General features: G+C 41.7%; 1 protein-coding gene across 1 annotated transcript in view; it reads left to right on the forward strand.

Annotated features, from left to right (window-relative positions):
• Positions 1–20,196, forward strand: part of TMPRSS3 (transmembrane serine protease 3) — a 34,559-nt gene extending 14,363 nt beyond the window's left edge. Inside the window, exons 5-13 of the mRNA XM_060235261.1 lie at positions 199–322; positions 1,629–1,754; positions 7,032–7,075; positions 7,569–7,734; positions 10,998–11,167; positions 11,441–11,536; positions 12,198–12,340; positions 15,913–16,065; positions 20,152–20,196. Of these exons, the coding sequence (XP_060091244.1) occupies positions 199–322; positions 1,629–1,754; positions 7,032–7,075; positions 7,569–7,734; positions 10,998–11,167; positions 11,441–11,536; positions 12,198–12,340; positions 15,913–16,065; positions 20,152–20,196 (1,067 nt within the window). The remainder of the gene's footprint in view (positions 1–198; positions 323–1,628; positions 1,755–7,031; positions 7,076–7,568; positions 7,735–10,997; positions 11,168–11,440; positions 11,537–12,197; positions 12,341–15,912; positions 16,066–20,151) is intronic.
• The last annotated feature ends 382 nt before the right edge of the window (positions 20,197–20,578 follow it).

Consider the following 20,578-nt stretch of genomic DNA (forward strand, 5'->3'; position numbering starts at 1 on the left):
GTGAGGTAGGTTAGGCTGAAAGAGAATGAGTGACCCATCACCTGCTGAGTTTAACAGCAAATGAAGATTTGACTCTAGTCCTAGCCCAGCATTCTATACAACACAGACTGAGTCTGCAATGAATTGAGATACTGCTGTAACAATCTGGCTCGTCTATTGGCTCTTTACCAACAGTCTTTTTTTTTTTGCATCCCACAGTGAGGCTGAGTGGCAAGAAGGCTGTGTTGCAGGTGTTTGCTTTTGGAATGTGGAAGACAGTTTGTTCGGATGACTGGAAAAGCAAATATGGGAGTATTACATGTAAATACTTGGGTTTCTCAAGGTACTGCATAGGAATACAGACCTTGCTAAACAATAAGGGGAATTTTTAAAAATCTCTTTTTCAAAACTAATCTTTATGTGTCAAAATGTTGCTTACAAGCAGGACTTCTTTTGAGCAGGAACACACAGGAACATATTTCTGGATGGATCAGCATCAGGGAGTATGGCAATATGCAAATGAGTTCCTGCTGGGCTTTTTCTACAAAAAAACCCTATATTAAACAATGGTGGCATCAGGGGATGTGGCCTAATATGCTAACGAGTTCCTGCTAGGCTTTTTCTACAAAAAAGTCCTGCTTATAAAACCCCACTTTTTGATATATGCCATTGATACCAAGTGAGATGGTTTTGCCACAAAGTGCTTACTAACATCAATGACTTATTACTCAGTAAAATTTTAATTCTATGAACTGCCTTAGCAGAGCTTAGGTTAGCATTTTCGTTTTGCTTTCATTAGACCCTGTAAAATCTGGACCTGGTGCTGCAAGCTGTGGCAAAGTGGCTCAGGAAGAGTCGACTGAAATTGAATCTTACAAAGATGGAGGTCCTGTACCTAAGTCGCAGTGACCTTTGATGGGGTGCCTTTGATGTTAGCACCTAAGGATAAGAACCTGGGGATACTCCTGAAGTCTTCTTTGCAATGGAGGCCCAGGTGGGGGCCACTGCCAAACAGGGCTGCTAAGCCCCCAGTGTGGGCGGGGAATCCCCTAGGTGGGAGGTTCCCAACCCGCCAGCCCAATCGCTGGCACAATGATGTCAGCAGGAAGCGACATCATCAAAATGGCGGCACCCATGTGGCATTTTCGGGAAAACTCTATGATTTTCCCGGATGCTCTAGCCATTTGGGAGGGGAAACAATGGGTACCATAGAGTTTTTACCTCCCAAATGGCTAGAGTTTTTCTGGAAACACCTAGAGCAGCCCCACACGGGAGCCACCATTTTGATGACATCACTTTTGGGTGACATCACTATGGGAAGCAGGGAACTTAGCAACCCTACTGCCAGATCAGCCTTTTATCATCTTAGGTGGATAAGGCAATTGGTTCTCTTCCTTGAATGCAGCTACTTGGCAACTGTGATCCATATTACAGTTACCTTGAGACTACACTACTGTAATGCCCTCTACAAGGGACTGCCCTTGTCTCAAATCTGGAAGCTTTAGCTGGTGCAGAATGCACTGGCCAGGTTGTTACTTTGAGGAAGAAAAACCATCTAGAAAGTTTAAAGCATGGGGCAAATAAATGGGGTTGATAAATTAGTGTTAACATTTATTGAAATTTGCTATTTAAATTGGATTCATTTGCAGCTTTGTGAGTTCAGATTACGTTCCTGTGACTGTCATTGAAGAAGAGTTTCAAAGGTACTTTGTTACTGCAAATCATTGGCTATCAGCTGATCAGGCAACATCTCCACAGAATGCAACTTTCTTGAGGTATGTTTTGGATGCTTCACTAAAGAGATAGGGCCTCTCCCCCTAGTGAGACATTTCAGAGAGTTCTGAGAGAGAGCAGAGAAGCTCTGAGATAGAGCAGAGAATAACTGATATAAGGGTGAGCAGCTGGGGAAGTTGCTGAGAATTTCTGAGTTTGTGTGACTGCTGAAAATTCTGAGTTTGTGGTTGCTGGGGAACTGCTGTTTGTTTGGTTGAGTGGGCTGAAGGTGAAGGTGATTGTTGCTGATTGATTAGGAGTGGCTGTGTTCCCCACCCTCTTTGCATTGTTAAGCTGCGCCTTGCAGAGAGCTAAAGGGCTCTTGGCCTGTGGCTCTTAGCCTGGGGGCTCTGTAAGGACCAGAAACCCAGATCCCTAATTTCCTTGTGCTCCCAATAAGCTAAGTTGACCCTCCAGAAAGGGAGCCACATAAACAAACAGGATTTAAAGGGGACTGTATATATATATATATATATATATATATATATATATATATATATATATATATTTAAAAAAAAGCTATCATGAAGGTAGAATGCCAGAAGGGGGGTGGGGGCTTTCCAGTGTTTTGCACTGAGTGTCACATGTATGACTATCTGTCCATAGACAGAAGTCTTGGGTGCAAGGAGCTCCTGGTCCTCAGGGAACAAGTTCGTACCCTTGAGGCCGAGGTGACTGACCTGGAGAAGCAGAGACAGTCAGTTAGGCACTCGGGGAAGACTCTCGGGGGCATATTAGATGAGCCCCGCTCTAAACGTGGCAGCCCCATTGCTGCCAGGGAGCATGAGGGTCGAGAGGAAACAGAGCAGCATGCTGAGGATAAGGGGAATGCACCCTCAGAAGGAACCTCTTCTTCAGTTGGTGAGCGGGAATCCTTTCGTGCCAAAGAACCATCCCTGGGCAGGGAGAGAGGAGGGGTCTTGGTAGTTGGTGATTCGATCATTAGGCAAGTAGACAGCTGGGTGGCAAAACCATGTACTGACCGTATGGTGACTTGCCTCCTGGTGTGAAGGTAGTGGACATTATGCGTGTAGTAGATAGGCTGATAGACAGTGCTGAGGAGGAGCCAGTGGTCGTGGTGCATGTTGGCACCAACGATGTAGGAAAATGCAGTCGTGAGGTCCTGGAGGAAGAATATAGGCTGCTAGGCGGGAGACTTAAGGCCAGGACCTCCAAGGTAGCCTTCTCAGAAGTGCTACCTGTTCCACGTGCAGGGCAGGAGAGACAGGCACAAATTAGAAGTCTCAATGTGTGGATGAGACAATGGTGTAAGGAGGAAGGGTTTAAGTTTTTTAGGCACTGGGATGCTTTCTGGAACAAGCGGGAGCTGTACAAAAGAGACAGTCTCCACTTGTCCCCAGATGGAACCAGGCTGCTGGCGCTTAAAATCAAAAAGGTGGCAGAGCAGTTTTTAAACTAAATCTTGGGGGAAAGCCGACAGGAGATGAAATGTCTCTGGTTCGGGAGGACTCATCTCAAAGAGATGAAGGGTTAGCTGTTACTTTTCTACCGGGTAATTGATCAGAGTTGTCCACTGAGATGGTGACAAACAGTATGGACTGTCTGCCAAAGTCTCAAGGTGGTGGGCCTAGCTTGCCTGGGAAATTATAGATGTTTGTATGCAAATGCTAGAAGTGTTCGAAGTAAAATTGGTGAGTTGGAATGTTTAGTGTTGGGAGAAAACATAGACACTGTGGGAATTTCAGAAACTTGATGGAATGAGGAGAATCAGTGGGACGCGGTGATTCCTGGATATAAGTTATATTGTAAGGATAGGTAGGGAAGAGTTTGAGGTGGGGTGACTCTGTATGTCAGAGAGGGTATACAGTCCAGTAAGACTGAGGTCAGAGAATTAGATTCCCTTCTAGAAATGCTTTGGGTTGAAATAGAGGTCCCAAAAGGAAATTTAACTATGGGAGTTTGTTATCGCCCACCAAATCAAAAGATAGAGGACGATTATAATATGATGGAAGGACTAAAGATAGTGGCTAAACGTAAAAACTGTGTCGTAATAGGTGATTTTAACTAGCTGCAGATTGATTGGGTCAATATGTGTTCTGGTCTGGTTCTGGTCAATATGATTGATTGGGTCAATATGTGTTCTGGTCTGGTTCTGGTTCTGGTTCTGTTTCTTGATGCTGTCAATGACTGCTATAGAGCAGATGGTCTCAGAACCTACCAGGGGTGGGGTGATCCTGGATTTGGTCCTAAGTAATGCCCAAGATTTGGTGAGAGATGTAAAAGTGATCGAACCGCTTGGGAGCGACCATAATGTTATTGATTTAACTATTTGTATAAATAGAGAGTTGCCCCAAAAGACCAGCACAACCACATTTAACTTTAAAAGGGGTAAATTCTCTGAGATGAGGAGGCATGTGAAGAGGAAACTGAAAGGAATGGTCAAAACGCTTGGGGAAGCTTGGAGGCTATTTAAAACTACAATCCTAGAAGCTCAGATAAAATATATACCACAAGTTAGGAAAGGCACAAACAGGTATAAGAAAAGGCCTGCATGGTTACAAACAAAGTAATGGAAGCTGTAAAAGGTAGGAAGGACTCCTTTAAGCGGTAGAAAGCTAGTCCAAGTGAGATTAATAAAAGGGAACACAGGTTGTGGCAAATCAAATGCAAGACTGTGATCAGGCAGGCAAAAAGGGACCATGAGGAGCATATTGCAAAAACCATAAAGACTGACAAAAATTTCTTCAAATATATTAGAAGCAGGAAATCAGCCAGGGAGGAAACCAGGCAGGAAACCAGCCAGGGAGGCAGTGGGGCCCTTGGTGAAAGGATTACTGAAGGAGGATAGGGAAATGGCTGAGAAGCTGAATGCTTTTTTCCCTCCGTCTTCACTGTGGAAGACGAGAAGTGTTTGCCCGCTCCAGGACCACTAATTTTGGAAGGGTGTTGAAAGACCTGAGTCAGATTGAGGTGTCAAGAGAGGAGGTCCTACAACTGATAGACGAATTAAAAACTAATAAGTCACCAGGTCCGGATGGCATATATCCAAGAGTTCTGAAAGAACTCAAAGTTGAACTTGTGGCTCTTCTGACAAAAATATGTAATCTTTCGTTGATATCTGCCTCCGTTCCTGAGGACTGGAAGGTAGCAAATGTCACCCCCATCTTTAAACAGGGTTCCAGAGGAGATCCGGGAAATTACAGGCCAGTCAGTCTGACTTCAATACCGGGAAAGTTGGTAGAAACCATTATCAAGGACAGAATGAGTAGGCACATTGATGAAACACGGGTTATTGAGGAAGACTTAACATGGGTTCTGTAAGGGAAGATCTTGCCTCACTAACCTGTTACATTTCTTTGAGGGGGTGAACAAACATGTGGACAAAGGAGACCCGATAGATGTTGTTTACCTTGACTTCCAGAAAGCTTTTGATAAAGTTCCTCATCAAAGGTTCCTTAGAAAGCTCCAGAGTCATGGAGTAAAAGGACAGGTCCTCTTGTGGATCAAAAACTGGCTAATGAATAGGAAGCAGAGAGTGAGTATAAATGGACAGTCTTTGCAGTGGAGGACGGTAAGCAGTGGGGTGCCGCAGGGCTCGGTACTGGGTCCCATGCTCTTTAACTTGTTCATAAATGATTTGGAGTTGGGAGTGAGCAGTGAAATGGCCAAGTTTGCAGATGACACTAAATTGTTCAGGGTGGTGAGAACCAGAGGGGATTCTGAGGCACTCCAAAGGGATCTATTGAGGCTGGGTGAGTGGGTGTCAAAGTGGCAGATGAGGTTCATTGTGGCCAAGTGCAAAGTAATGCACATTGGGGCCAAGAATCCCAGCTACAAATACAAGTTGATGGGGTGTGAACTGGCAGAGACTGACCAAGAGAGAGATCTTGGGGTCTTGGTAGATAACTCACTGAAAATGTCAAGACAGTGTGCGATTGCAATAAAAAAGGCCAATGCCATGCTGGGAATTATTAGAAAGGGAACTGAAAACAAATCAGCCAGTATCATAATGCCCCTGTATAAATCGATGGTGTGGTCTCATTTGGAATACTGTGTGCAATTCTGGTCACTGCACCTCAAAAAGGATATTATAGCATTGGGAAAAGTGCAGAAAAGGCCAACTAGAATGATTAAATGGTTGGAACACTTTCCCTATGAAGAAAGGTTAAAATGCTTGGGGCTCTTTAGCTTGGAGAAATGTCGACTGCAGGGTGACATGATAAGAGGTTTACAAGATTATGCATGGGATGGAGTAAGTAGAGAAAGAAGTACTTTTCTCCCTTTCTCACAATGCAAGAACTTGTGGGCATTCGATGAAATTGCTGAGCAGTCAGGTTAAAACGAATAAAAGGAAGTTTGCAGATTCTGACATGACCTATCTGCAAAACAATGTTTCATGCTGTTTGTAAAATCTGTACTCTTGGGCTTCATTACTATTTCTTCATTAGTAAATGAAACATCATTCAATATAAAGTTTATTCAGATTCTAATTGACTTAAAGGGGAAAAGTGCATTCATATCAGATGCTTTCCCATCCTGTACTAAATAAAACAAAACCCCACACTGAATAAAGAATTTTCATCTTCTTTTCCACAATTAACACTCAGCCATGTGCAAGTAATGCTAATAGAGTTACTGCAGATTTCCTTATTATGCTGCATCTCCTATAAATAAATCCAGCATCTCCATTCTTCCCCCTAAGTGGGACATTCGCACTAGGGTAACAGTCAGACATATTGCATCGTGCTCAGCACTACTTGTACATTTTGAGGTCCAGAACAGAATGAGTGAGAAGGACAGGGTACAGTTCCATTATGATCCATGAGAACCCACCTAAATGAAGGTAGGGATGAGTATTATTAAACATGTATAGAAATGAAAGATTAAACATTCTCCCAGTTGGCTCAATTTTACATAAATGAAGCTTATGCTTACAGAGTATTTTGAACATGGAACTTATCTATCTATCTATCTATCTATCTATCTATCTATCTATCTATCTATCTATCTATCTATCTATCTATCTATCTATCTGTCTGTCTGTCTGTCTGTCTGTCTGTCTGTCTGTCTGTCTGTCTGTCTGTCTGTCTGTCTGTCTGCCTGCCTGCCTGCCTGCCTGCCTGCCTGCCTGCCTGCCTGCCTGCCTGCCTGCCTGCCTAAGCTACAGTCCTATGCACTCTTATGTAATCACCATTAAAGTACCCCTGCATATGTTTGGGCTGTAACTCAATTTATTTTCTAGATTTTGAGTGGGTGAAGGAACAAAAGGGGAGAGGGGAGCAATATGCTTTACATTTTGTCTTTTTTAAAAATTTCAGAGAAGAGTGTGCCTCAGGAAATGTGGTTGTCTTAAAATGTTTGGGTAAGTGTCTTGGAATAATAATGTCAAAATCTAACTTCAGTTTCACAACAAGAGTTGGGGAAGGATATGAAAGCTGAAAGTCCAGGATCATAGAAAAGTTCATCAGGATCAAACCCAGTGCAATGCAGGTTCTGCAATATTATGGTTGCTCCTATCCATTTTAATGCATCTTGTGCAGAAGAACTTTCTTGGGGGATTATGGCTTAAATGTTGCCATGTTTTCTATGGCAGTATCTTGCAGAAAGTATTTTTAGAAAATGACATTTTAGAAATTATAGAATATTTAAGAAGGTGAGTTGAAGGAAAAGAGAGCAGTTAGATTTGGAGTTTCTGTACTCACCAGAAGTATATATGAGGCATTTTCTAGGAACTATGAGGAATGGATAATATACTGTCTGTCTGACTCAAAATTACAGTTTAAGACGTTTTTTAAAAATGTATACCTCACATTGAAACTGATAGCATGTCTCATTCCACCCTCTCATTCTCATAGAGTGTGGCACTAGGTCCAGGTATTCCCCACGTATAGTTGGTGGGAATTCATCCTGGCCTCACCAGTGGCCATGGCAGGCCAGCCTTCAGTTTCAAGGATATCATTTGTGTGGTGGATCTGTCATTACCTCATGGTGGATTGTCACAGCTGCTCACTGTGTTTATGAGTAAGTGTTCTTCGCTTGCTGTGTTATCACAGATTTGGTTGATTTACCCTAAGAGGCTTTGATTCATGGTACATTCAGATGAACTCTTGTCACATTTAGTTTCATTTTGCTATTATGGCAGTATCAAACTTTGATGCTTGGGAAGTGTGTGTGTTCTCCATTTTGTACTATGGACTCCATTTTTAAAATATAATGCTGCAAGGCATCCATGCTCCCTTTGGCCCCCAGTACATGTTATGGAGGTGACTTTTACAGCAATAGTATGGGAACTGTTTTTCCTTGCTTTTTCCGCTGTGGCATTTTTGTGAATTTGAAAAACCCAGACCTTCTTGAGCAGGACCAATTGCACCAGGCTTTCCCACCAAATTTTTGCCCTGATCCCAACTGTGCAATGATTGTGTGGGAAGGACCCTTGTGTTCAACCCTGGCTACACTCAGCAATGTTACAGCAGTACTGTGAGGAAAAGTAATAGAAAAACAGCTCCTGTGCAACCGTTGTAATGTGTAAAGCACACTGTAGTGTGTATGGAAATGTAGTGTGTGTGGAAAATGAGGAGCAAATCCTTGATATAGGATAATTAAGCATTTAGGATCCAGCATAATAAAAAGGCACATTTACCTTCTGCTACAAGAAAACTAGCAATTGTGAATGTGTCTTTTCCATGAGGATCAGCGGCAGAGCATCTACTTTGCACCCAAAAGATCCCAGGTTCAATCCCTGGCATCTCCAGTTAAAAGTATTGGAAAAGAGGTAATGTGAAAGACCTTTTTGACTGAGACCCTGAAGAGCTGCTCTCAGTCAGAGGAGTAGACAATACTGAGCTAGATAGACCAATGGCCTGGCTCAGTATAAGACAGCTTCATGTACTGAAAAATGAAGCAAGGGGACTGATAAAATAGATAGCTGTCATTCAGTAGTGGAGAATTGGCTTTGGATGCAGAAGTTTCCAGGTTTAATCCTTTGCATCTCTAGTTTTTGAAAAATGATTGTGTAATAGATAACATGAAAGACTTCTTCCTGAGATCCACAAGAATCTCTCAGAGTAGACCATATTAACACTGAAAGACAGTGGGTTGGCTCTGTATGAGGCAGCTTAGTTTGGTGCAGTGGTTAAGTGTGCTGACTCTTATCTGGGAGAACCAGGTTTGATTCCCCACTCCTCCACTTGCAGCTGCTGGAATGGCCTTGGGTCAGCCATAGCTCTTGCAGAGCTCTCTCAGCCCCACCCACCTCACAGGGTGTCTGTTGTGGGGGAGGAAGATAAAGGAGATTGTGAGCCACTCTGAGACTCTGAGATTCAGAGTGGAGGGTGGGATATAAATCCAATATCTTCTTCTTCTTCTTCTTCTTCTTCTTCTTCTTCTTCTTCTTCTTCTTCTTCTTCTTCTTCTTCTTCTTCTTCTTCTTCTTCTTCTTCTTCTTCTTCTTCTTCTTCTTCTATATTTAAGATTGCCTTTCCAACCAGTCACAGGAAATGGCATGACTCTTGAATGAAGTATCCATTTTCTTCCTAAGCAAATCAACCAGGCAACATATTTTCCCTTATAATTTAGCAAGCATAAGAGACTTAATTTAAAAAAAAAGAAAGTTGCAAGTTCAGAGATTATGATAATACATTGTTAGAATGTTAATTTGCAATAGTCCTATAGCAATTACCATTTAAAAATAACTAAAAGAGCCCTCCAGTGACACTGGGAAAACGGTGACGATGGCTACAGGAAAAGCTGAATGCATGGTTAGGCAAGGCTGGATCTGGGAAAGCAGAGGTGGCGCTTGCCCCAGGCACCCCCAGGGGTGCAAAATTGTGAGCCCCCCCCCCCCAGGGCAGGAGGGGGGAGAAAGATTGGCTACTTTTGCTGCCTCTCTTCCTTGTGGAGAGGCAGCAAAAGCAGCCCTGTGGCTTCCCCTCCCATTTAAGGACCTCACCAGCCAGCTGGCCAGTGGGGTCTTTAAATGGGTGGGGAGTCAGATCGCCTGCCTTTGCTGCCTCTCTACAAGCCTTTGCCACCCCTCTGCAAGGCGGAGAGGCAGCAAAAGCAGTCAGATCGCCTGCCTTTGTCACCTCTCTGCAAGGCAGGCTGTTTAAATGGGGAGGGGGCAGATCGCCCATGGCTCCCCCCATTATTTGAGTGTGGGTGTAATTTTTTGATTTTACCCCCACTAAAAAAAATGTGGATCTGGCTTCTTGTTAGGAAGAAATCTTGTTAGGAAGAAATGTAGTGATGTAACCTTTTGAACGGTCATGAATGTGTTGCCAAACAATCAAACCTATCATTGAAGAATCAGCTAACAGGAGCCAAACTCACAGGTATTCAAGTATCACTCCTTGTAACTTAAAAAAAGAAAAGAAAACCAAACTCATAATAAGTCTGAGATGGGATTTACTTTTGTACAGCTCAATAACCCAAACAACCTCAGAAACTGACTCAGATAAACTTTATTACACTTAAGTTTCTACTTATGAAAATACATAAAAGGCAGAACAATAGATAACATTTGTACAGTTTCCGGATACAGAGAAGGTTATGCATTTAGAATTCAGATGAATCTTTACTCAATTCTTATAGTCAAACTTAATCTATTTTATATTCTAAAGAAAGCATGTCCCATTTTATATTAGAGCTATATTCTATGTTTGAGTCCTCAAACAGGAGATATTAGATTCATGGCTTGAAATTAACAAGGATTGTTAATTTCATAGCTTGACCAGCATAGAGACCCCCTCTCTCATGCAGGCAGCCCTTTTACTCTAAATCCCAGGGTTTATAAAGCATTTTCCCTGGAAACTGGTATCACAATCTATATCTTATCTGATAATATTCATCATCTACATTCCAGAACTACCAGCTTTATCTGCAGGTGGCCAGTTATCTTTACTCTATCCAGTTCCTACTCATACCATATAAGGCTTAAGGCTCTCCTGAGATAGCGTTTACCTTTAACCTACTTTCTGCTGACCTACATTCTCAGCTTAAGCTATTAGCAATATGAATGCTTGATAGTGCTGGATAGCTTGGACCTCTTGTGGCCAATTTCATAAAAAGGACCAACCCCAAAAGAAATTCTGCCACAAAGTCCTTATAACCTGATTCCTTGAAATTTGGTACTTTTATTATAGGTGTGTGCGTGTCAGTGCTGGCTATGTGTGCTTGTGCCATATTTGATTTGGCATCAAGACCAAAAATGTATCATATAGCTTTGGTGGAGAATTTTAAACGTTGAGAGGTACTAACATTTTCTTTTTGTTATGTCTTTGTTCTAGTTTACATTTCCCTAGTGCTTGGAGTGTGCAAGTTGGCTTTGTAACACTGGAAGAAAACTCTGTTAATCCATACTCTGTGGACAAAATTATATATCATAGAAATTATAAACCCAAAACAATGGGAAATGATATTGCACTCATTAAACTGGCCAATCCACTTGTACTTAATGGTAATTTTAATTCTCCTGCTGTTTCTTTCTTATTGCTTTTTTTCTGTATTTAATGAAAGAAACAGATTTGTGATATATCTAAACTGAGAATGAAATTTGTAGTAACATATAGAGGAGTTCATGCTCCAGCAATATGACCAGGTCACATAGCTTCTCTCTGGTAACATCACATGTAAGTTCCAGTGAACTCTTTAGTGGAACTGTTGGTTAAAGTGCCAAGAATATACATGGTTATAATGCTCCTGTATGAACATCATTACTATTTTTACACAGGTTTTATAGAGCCAATTTGTCTTCCTAATTTTGGAGAATATTTTCCAGATGGGAAAATGTGTTGGATATCAGGATGGGGAGCAACAGAAGAAGGAGGTAGGTTTTTTGGTCTGTAAAACAAATGCTGACTTTTTACTAATTGAAAATCTATCAGGTGTGAAAAGTCAAGATATACTTACAAAAACTAATATATAATGATTTTAGCTGACCAGAATACAGGAACAGACTTGTTAGTTGATATTTATACAGAGCCATCCATTCTTACCCTCAGATTATGGTATGCGGGTGGGAAATGTCATGTCTCTTCTTGGAATTTAACATATTTGTTGCCACTAATCTCACTGAGCTGAAAAACATAAGCAGCAGTTCCATATTGCAACCCATAAATATTTTTGCAGATGTCTTAATTTTTTTTAAAAAGTATCATATGGAATAAATGACTCATTCACACCCAAAGAATTTGCTCCACTGTTGCATTTATATACATGAATATGAATGAAATGGGGGAGGGGATGATTCTTTAAACTACTATACAGAGTTGCTTTCTAAAAAGTAACAGTTTTGTTAACATTGAACTGGAGGATGTAATTTGTTTTGAACTAGGTGACACTTCAGAATCTATGAATTAAAACTACTATACAGAAACCATGAACTACACTTCAGAAACCATGAATTTAAACTACTATACAGAGTTGCTTTCTAAAAAGTAGCAGTTTTGTTAACATTGAACTGAAGGATGTAATTTGTTTTGAACTAGGTGACACTTCAGAAACCATGAATTATGCTGGTGTCCCTTTGATTTCTAACAAGGTGTGCAATCACCGAGAGGTTTACGGAGGAATTGTAACTTCTTCAATGCTCTGTGCAGGTTTTTTAAAAGGTGGTGTAGATTCCTGCCAGGTAGGAATATTACAATTATAATTTCCTAAGAGAATTAAATAGATTAACAGTAAATTAAGAGGATCTATATATAAACATTTCATAGTGAACTGTGTAGAGTTCTGAATTCTAAGTTTACTCACTACTGACTTTCCATGCAGATTCTGTGGACTGACAATCTCATCATAGTATGCTCTAAGAAGGGAAAATGATGCTAGTTTGACAAGACATATTAGGAACAAATCCATGCTTGCTATGTCTTTTTACCAAGTTATCTTCTAGAAATTTTTTTGCCAAGTTATTTTCTACAAATCAGCCTTTTAAAAATCCACTCCAGGATTTTCCTTGAGACAGAAGTTAAACTGACCAGCCTATAGTTCCCCAGATCATCCTTCCTCCCCATTTAAAAAATAAGGACAACATTTGCCATTCTCCAATCAACTAGCACATCACCTGTCCTAATGGATAATGGTTCTGCCAACTCCCCAGCTACTTTTGGGTGCTTAAAGAATATATTAGAATGTAGTGCCCTTGTAAGATATTAAAGTCATATGTTGCAATTATGATGCAGCTCTTCTTTTCCATGTATATTTCTAATTATATAAATAAGAAACCATTTTTTAAAAAATAAGCAGCTGGTGGCAAACCTATTCAGGAATAGTACTGCAGAACTGGAGAAAAAAGGACTTAGTGGGAAATCCCATGCTGTTCCTGCCCTCAGAAATGGCTTTTCAGGGGGCTGCATCTGGAAAGGGGAGGTAGGGGGAAAATCATTTGAAGAATTCATTCAACTCATGACAGAGTTGGATGCAACTCTTTCATCTTCAAAGTAATAGTGCTAACTTAATTATTTTCAATATATACTGACAATGAACATCTACCTACATGAAGGGATAGGTGAAAATGGCAGAGATGGTTATATGTACAGGCTAGTAGAGCAAGCCGGGATGTATAATTCTAGAATGTGAAAGGGACCACTTTGAGGCGGGTATATATGATCAGGTACTGCAGACTAAGCTACATGATATGCTCAATACGTTCCAGGTCACAGGTGTGCGACTGGACTTGCATTCAGATGTACGTCAGGGGAGCTCAGCTTAAAAAGGACTTGTTTGCTTGGTACTACGAGAGATAACTGCTAGAGGGGAAGAATTTCTAGTTTTTCTCCCACCCCACTTTCCCCAGCAGAAAGGGAGGAAGAATAAGAGTTTTATACCACACCCTTTACTACCCAAAAGAATCTCAAAGTGGCTTACAATCCCTTGCCCTTCCTCTCACCACAACAGACCCCATGTGATATAGATGGGGCTGAGAGAGCTCTGAGAGCTGTAACTGACCCAAGATCACCCAGCTGGCTTTATGTGGAGGAGTAGGGAATCAAACCTGGTTCTCCAGATTAGAGTCTACCACTCTTAACTCAACACCAGACTGGCTCTGAAGGGTGGAGCTTTTTGCTCCTTTGCTCTGGCTCTGTTTGTCCTTTCTAGGGCATGTGAACCCTGATTAAAGTGGGGTGGGAGGGGAACTGGAACTTCCTTCTCCTGCCTTGCAGTGCTCCCTTACAGCACTGAGAAAGCAAGCTCTTTTTGAGTTCCCCTGAAGTACATCTGAATGCAGTTGTGAACCATGGCCTGGTATTTGTTGGGTGTATCATGTCATTTGGCTCTAGAGAGAAAGAGACTGAAGGGAATGGGATGAGAAGGAGGGAATGGGATGAGAAGACACCACAAGGGAGACTTTACTGCTGCAAAATGATATACAACTAATGATATACTGCTGCAAAATAATATACAACTATACAAAATGATATACAGCTATACATTTACTGCTGCAAAATGATATACAACTATACCTTCGGGACTGCCATTCCCCACATGTTCCCCACATGTTCTCCACATGTCCCCAGAGAGCACTTCGGTCAGGGTGACAAAACCTGCTCTCAATCCCTGGCCTCAAAGAGGCCAGGCTCATGACAACCAGAGCCAGGGCCTTTTCTGTTATAGCTCCATGCTGGTGGAATGAGCTCCCTGAGGAGATTAGGGCCCTGCAAGAGCTTGTACAGTTCCACAGGGCCTGCATGAAGGCACTCTTCCACCAGGCATTTGTTAATTAAGATCACAAGCTACAACAGACTCTGAAACATCTGAACCACCTCTAGCATGAACCTAAGATCTGTTTTTATATAGAACATCCAGCTGGAACAGTAGAATAGTAAAACTTGATATAAAACAGAATAGGCTAGGCTTCCCAACCCCCCCGCTTTGGCGGGAGACTTCTGGGTTTGCAGCTTCATCCCCCGGTCTCCAGAAATCGGGAAGCGGGGGGGGGGGTGGAGGGGGGGGAGAACATACATGTAGGGTTCATGTTGGTGTAGAGCTCCTGAGCAGTTTGTAAAATGTCTGCCCCTTTAAGGCTGGGCAGGAAGAGGAAACAGGAAGGGCTTCGGAGAATGGCCCCTCCCTTTCTTTGCTTTCGTTTTCACAGCAGGCAGAGTTCTCCGGAAGAAGACCAAGTAAGTATTTGTGTGTGTGAGAGAGGGAGGGGGCAGGGAGGGGGGATTCCCTGGTATGGAGCCCCTCCCCCCCTTTAGAAAGCATGTGGGGGGGGAGGGAAATGTCTACTAGGCACTCTATTATTCCCTATGGAGAACAATTCCCATAGGGAATAATAGGGAATTGATCCGTGGGTATTGGGGGCTCTGGGGGGGCTATTTTTTGAGGTAGAGGCACCAAATTTTTAGTATAGCATCTAGTGCCTCTCCCCCAAATACCCCCCAAGTTTCAAAACGATTGGACCAGAGGGTCCAATTCCATGAATCCCAAAAGATGGTGCCCCTATCCTTAATTATTTCCTATGGAAGAAAGCCATTTAAAAAGGTGAGCTGTCCCTTTAAATGTGATGGCCAGAACTTCCTTGGAGTTCAATTATGCTTGTCATATCCTTGTTCCTGGCTCCACCCCCAATGTCTCCTGGCTCCACCCCCAAAGTCTCCTGGCTCTGCCCCCAAAGTCCCCAGATTTTTTTTTAATTGGACTTGGCAACCCTAGAATAGGCAGCTACCCATCTTATCAAAAAGATTACCATCTAAAGATCAATATAGCACTTGAAATGTTTTGATATTTTTATGATTTTATGTTTTTATGTATTAATGTATTTTTATATCTCATGTATATACATGAACATATAAGCTGCCCTGAGCCTGCTTTGGTGGGGAGGGCGGGATATAAATCAAACAAATAAATAAATAATTTATTCATTGAAATGCTACGAGAAAATGACATTAGAGATATTATGAGGCAGGAGACTGCAAAATTGTGTGTGTGTGTGTGTGTGTGTGTGTGTGTGTGGTGGGGCAGATGGGTGGGCAATATAAAGGCAAAGAGTTCCTCAAAGGAGGATCCCCAATCACATGCCATTTTTTTTTACACTTTACAATATCTTGGTCTTACTGAGAAGAGGGGAAAAAGCCCGTTGCCTGTTTGAATCTGCTATGTCATTCAAAAATGCTTCAACTCCTTCAATAAATGCTCACTATTTGATGTACTTTTCTTTTTGAGACACAGGCAAACACTCTTTTTTCTTGCGTATTTCAGGGAGATAGTGGAGGACCACTGGTATGTGAAGTTACGCATACTTGGAAGTTGGTAGGAACTACCAGTTTTGGGGTGGGCTGTGCAGAAGAAAACAAACCAGGGGTCTACAGTCGTACCACCTCATTCCTTGACTGGATACATGAACAGATGGAGGTTTGTTTTCCATCTTTTTCTTTCCCCCAGTGTTCCTTGCATTCAGCACAGGGTGGGAGAGTTATATTTCCTCCTCAGTTATTTTCTGAATTGCAGCTCTGTTTCCTTGTTCCATATTAGTGAATGGGGAGAGATTTTTAGCCCCATTTATTTGTATAGAATGAGGGGAAAGTGGCTGCTCAGAGCCCCAGAAATTCTACTGCCTCACTTTGTGCTACCTATTGACCCAAGAATAATTGCCTAAATTCAGTGTTTATTAAGAAAGAACTCCTCTCCCAGGCCCTTATTTCCAAGAGGGTGAAGGGGAAAGTGTTAAATATGCAAAACAAGCAGCATTCTTCTATAGGACAGTGAATGCTATAGCTGAAGACTACTGAACTGAACTGTGGTAAACATGTTAGCCTGGCAACATCCGGACGTTTTCATATCACTGATAAGACAGTAGGAAATTAGATATGATTTCCAGGACTGTGCATTTCCTGTATGATTTGCACAGCAGATTATGTGCAATGATTTCCCAATCATGAGCTCAGGAGGCAATGACCGCAGGTATCATATAAGGCTTGTTCGAAGCTGATATTTCACATGCCTAAGGAATGCAGAGCAATAGAAGACCTTGCCATGGGGAAATGCCTGGCTTATCTAGCAGGGCCCAGGGAAGGCTGCTTGATAACAGCATGCACTTAAAGGATCATACAGGAAATGTTTTATTTATGGTGCAGAAATGAAACCAGGTGAGGATCTTGCCAGTGTGAGAAAAGTATATGATTCACTTGTGGCAGTCACCAGCTGAAAAAAACCCCAACCTTTGACTAGAAAGAAAAAGCAGCCACTTCCAGCAACCCTTTTCTAAGTAGCCATCATTAGCCCTTCCATCTAATACAATTGCCAGTTTGATCAAATGGCTACCGCTGAATGCATCATTCCCATAATGCTGCCTGTAATTTATTTATTTAAAACAACACAGGATGATAGAGATAGACAGACAGACAGACAGATAAAAATCAAAATGAACAGTCATTGTTGGCATTAAGAGTTGTTCAGAATGCAGTTGCTAACATGTGAGAACTTGGGAGCATGAGAAACCACTGGGCTTGTGTGGCAGCTGTTTCTGTGAGCTGGTACCTCCACAGGTTTAAGAGAACATTCTTATACCTGTGCTGATGGTAGCACTTTCTTGAGCCTCTACTCTCAAAGAAACTTATATTTTCATGTAGATGGTAATGCAAAACAGTTATAGTGCAACCCTGAGAACTGATGTGTTAACATACAAGAGACTAAGGTATGCCAGTGCATATGTAGAAATGCAATCATTTCTACATGATTTTAGCTCTAGCCATAAACTGGATAGAAAAAAACAGATATTCTAGAAGCATTTATGTAACAAAAACTGTTATTGTCTCTCCATTGGTCCTGACTTAAAAAACACATTTGGTTCAGGAATAACAGAATGAATGCTAATTTGTGTCCTCTTTTAATTATGCACAGGGGATTTTTTTTGGAGAAAAAGCCCAGCAGGAACTCATTTGCATATTAGGCCACACCCCCTGACACCAAGCCAGCTGAAACTGTGTTCCTGTGTGTTCCTGCTCAAAAAAAGCCCTGATTATGTGACACAATCCTCCCTAAGTCCAGATTTCAAAATCACTTCCATAGTAAATTATGTTATTTTCTCAATGAGAAGAAATTATATTTTTATGTCTCAAACAGTACATACTTTATTTTTATTTTATAGAGAGAAGAATGGAAAAGAGGAGGGTAATGTCATCTCTACATACTCCTGGAAATACTTTATGAAAACCAACCTTCGTTGTATGCACCTTTTGCATTTGCTAACAGAAGGGTGACTGCAATTATCTTTTCTATTAGTCGATCACTTTTGGTGATGCATTCTATCTCATTATGAAGCACAGCCACATTCTCTTGAGTCCTTCACCTCATTCATAGGAGTAAACATACCTGCATGCCAAGAATCCATCTCTTTTACCCCACCCTTCTCTTGTGTGGTTGGAAGAAAAAGGAAGATCCCAAATGATGGAAGATTTGGAGGCTGAGTCTACTGAATGCCCTGCAGACTCCAAAGTAAGAAAGAATCATGGAATCACTACTGGTGCAGCAATGCTGTTGAATGCTGAGGATTTCAGATATTTGATACTAAGACATTTTTATTAAAGAAGAAGGATCACAATGCAAAGGATAAATGCCCTTAGACGCAGTCAATATTTGCTAACAACAGAAAGAGAGCATGTACACAAATCAGATTGCCAGCTGTTGTTTTCTGACTTTGATGATCTACCTCAAAGATCAGATGTACACAGCTATTTCCCTCCTGCACCTGTTTAAACATTAGTCTTGTGATGCTTTCTGCAGCATACATTGGTCAGCAGATTGGTGTTTCTTTCTAAAACTGAAAAGACCTATTTTTACTCCAACCCAACACAGGAGGCGAATAAACATGATGTTGCTCTCTTGCACAAATGTATACAGTGCAGTACTTAGTGCTGAGGTATATCCTTCTAATGTCATTGAAGTCAGTGAGTTTAGAAGGGTGTAACTCTACTTAGGATGAGATTTCTAAATTATGGTCAGTGTCTAATAGATCTGAGTACTTTTATAAGTGAATGACTTAATTTAACAGTGCTCATTTTGCAGTCTTGAATGGCAAAAACACAGAACTCATACATTTGGACATAAAACTATGAATATATTGCTTTTTATAACTGAGCATATAACACAACACAAAAAGGATTTTTAAAAAACCAAAAACCAAACCAGTATTCCAGGGATCCTGGGGGGAGTTTGCAGAGGGAAGGGAGCTCAGCAGGGAAATGATGCCAAAGAATCCATCCTCCAAAGCTGCCATTTTCTTCAGGGGAACTTATGTCTGTAGTCAGGAGAACAGCTGTAATTCTGAGAGAATTTTAATTGATAGGCCCCACCTGGAGGTTGATAATCCTACATCCGCAGCCTCCCCCCGCCCTCTGATATATCAGGGGATATATCCAGCAAACCTCATGTATAGTTTGGCCCTCAGGATGAAACAGCTACACCACCACTATCCCCTCCCCCTGCAGGTGTTTCAGCACTTGAGAAGGTGCAGAGGGGCAGGAGCAAGAGTGCTTCAGCCTGCCACACTGTATGGATGCCAGCTTTGGATTGGGAGATACCTGGAAATTTGGGGAGAGGGGTGGAGCCTGAGGGGGTAACGCCATAGACCCCACCTTCAAAAGTGGCCATTTTCTCAGGTGAACTTATCTTGGTTGCCTGGAGATCCGTTGTGATCCCAGGAGATTTCCAGCAACCACCTGGAAGCTGGCAACTCTACACACTGTTTTAAATCACTTTAAAATGGGAGTGGTCTCCATCATGTCTAGTTTGGCTCTCCGTTTCACAGACTTTACATAGGACAAGCCAGAGGAGCATATGGAGGTAGTATTTGCATGACTTATAAAGGTAAAGGTAATCCTCTGTGCAAACACCAGTCGTTTCTGACTCTGGGGTGATGTCGCATCACAACATTTTCATGGCAGACTTTTTAATGAGGTGGTTTGCCATTACCTTCCCCAGTCATCTACACTTTACCCCCAGCAAACTGGGTACTCATTTTACTGACCTCGGAAGGATGAAAGGCTGAGTCAACCTTAAGCTGGCTACCTGAACCCAGCTTCTGCCAGGATCAAACTTAGGTCATGAGGAGAGCTTGGACTGCAATATGCCTGGCACCTAATTAAGCGAGCAGGATCTTAGCTTATCCTGAGGCTTTGAAACGGTGCAGTATGTTTAAAGATGATAAATGTAAATAAGTTATAAAAATATTATGCATGCACTAAACATTTTTTTTAACTAATGGAAATGTCCTTCTGCAGTATCTTGACGGGAAAAGGCTGTGGTATCCTCTCACATGCATTTTTTGGAAACTATTGCACCTAGCTACACTGCAAAACATCTGGTGCTTCATCTCCATTGTTTGTAACACACTGTAAGAAGTTATCATGTTTCTTATTTTTAGAAAACAGGAAGTAAAGAAATAGTGTGAATTTCCCCAGCTGGAGATCATGACGATTTTCTCTGTGTAATTGGTTTCAGATCTTTGAACCTGACAACATTTTCAAGCTATATGGCACCCTATGAGAGTTAAAGTTCCTTTGGTTTTTGTCCAGTATCTTGTGCAGTCACAGCAATAACACAGAACTCCCTGCTGACTGTAGTTTACATGCTGATGCATAGAACAAAGTCCTGACTTTTTTTTTTTGTGGGGGGACCCATGGAAATTTTTTGTTTCAGTAAAGAGGGGGAAAGAACAGCACACACATATCTTTCTCTTTTGGCCATTTTTCTTCTCAAAATCACCTCCGCCAGCTCTTTCCACTATGTTTCCACTCCAGAGAGTTCCATATACACACTCATTCCTGCAAGTGTACCTCTGGGAGGGTAAACACAGTCAGCAGGGGAAGAGTTAAGTATCCTTTCCCGCCATGCCCAGTTGTTTCTCCACTCAAAATCCAGCTTCCCA

Source organism: Heteronotia binoei, chromosome 3 (assembly GCF_032191835.1).
Source record: "Heteronotia binoei isolate CCM8104 ecotype False Entrance Well chromosome 3, APGP_CSIRO_Hbin_v1, whole genome shotgun sequence".
Lineage (NCBI taxonomy): Eukaryota > Metazoa > Chordata > Lepidosauria > Squamata > Gekkonidae > Heteronotia > Heteronotia binoei.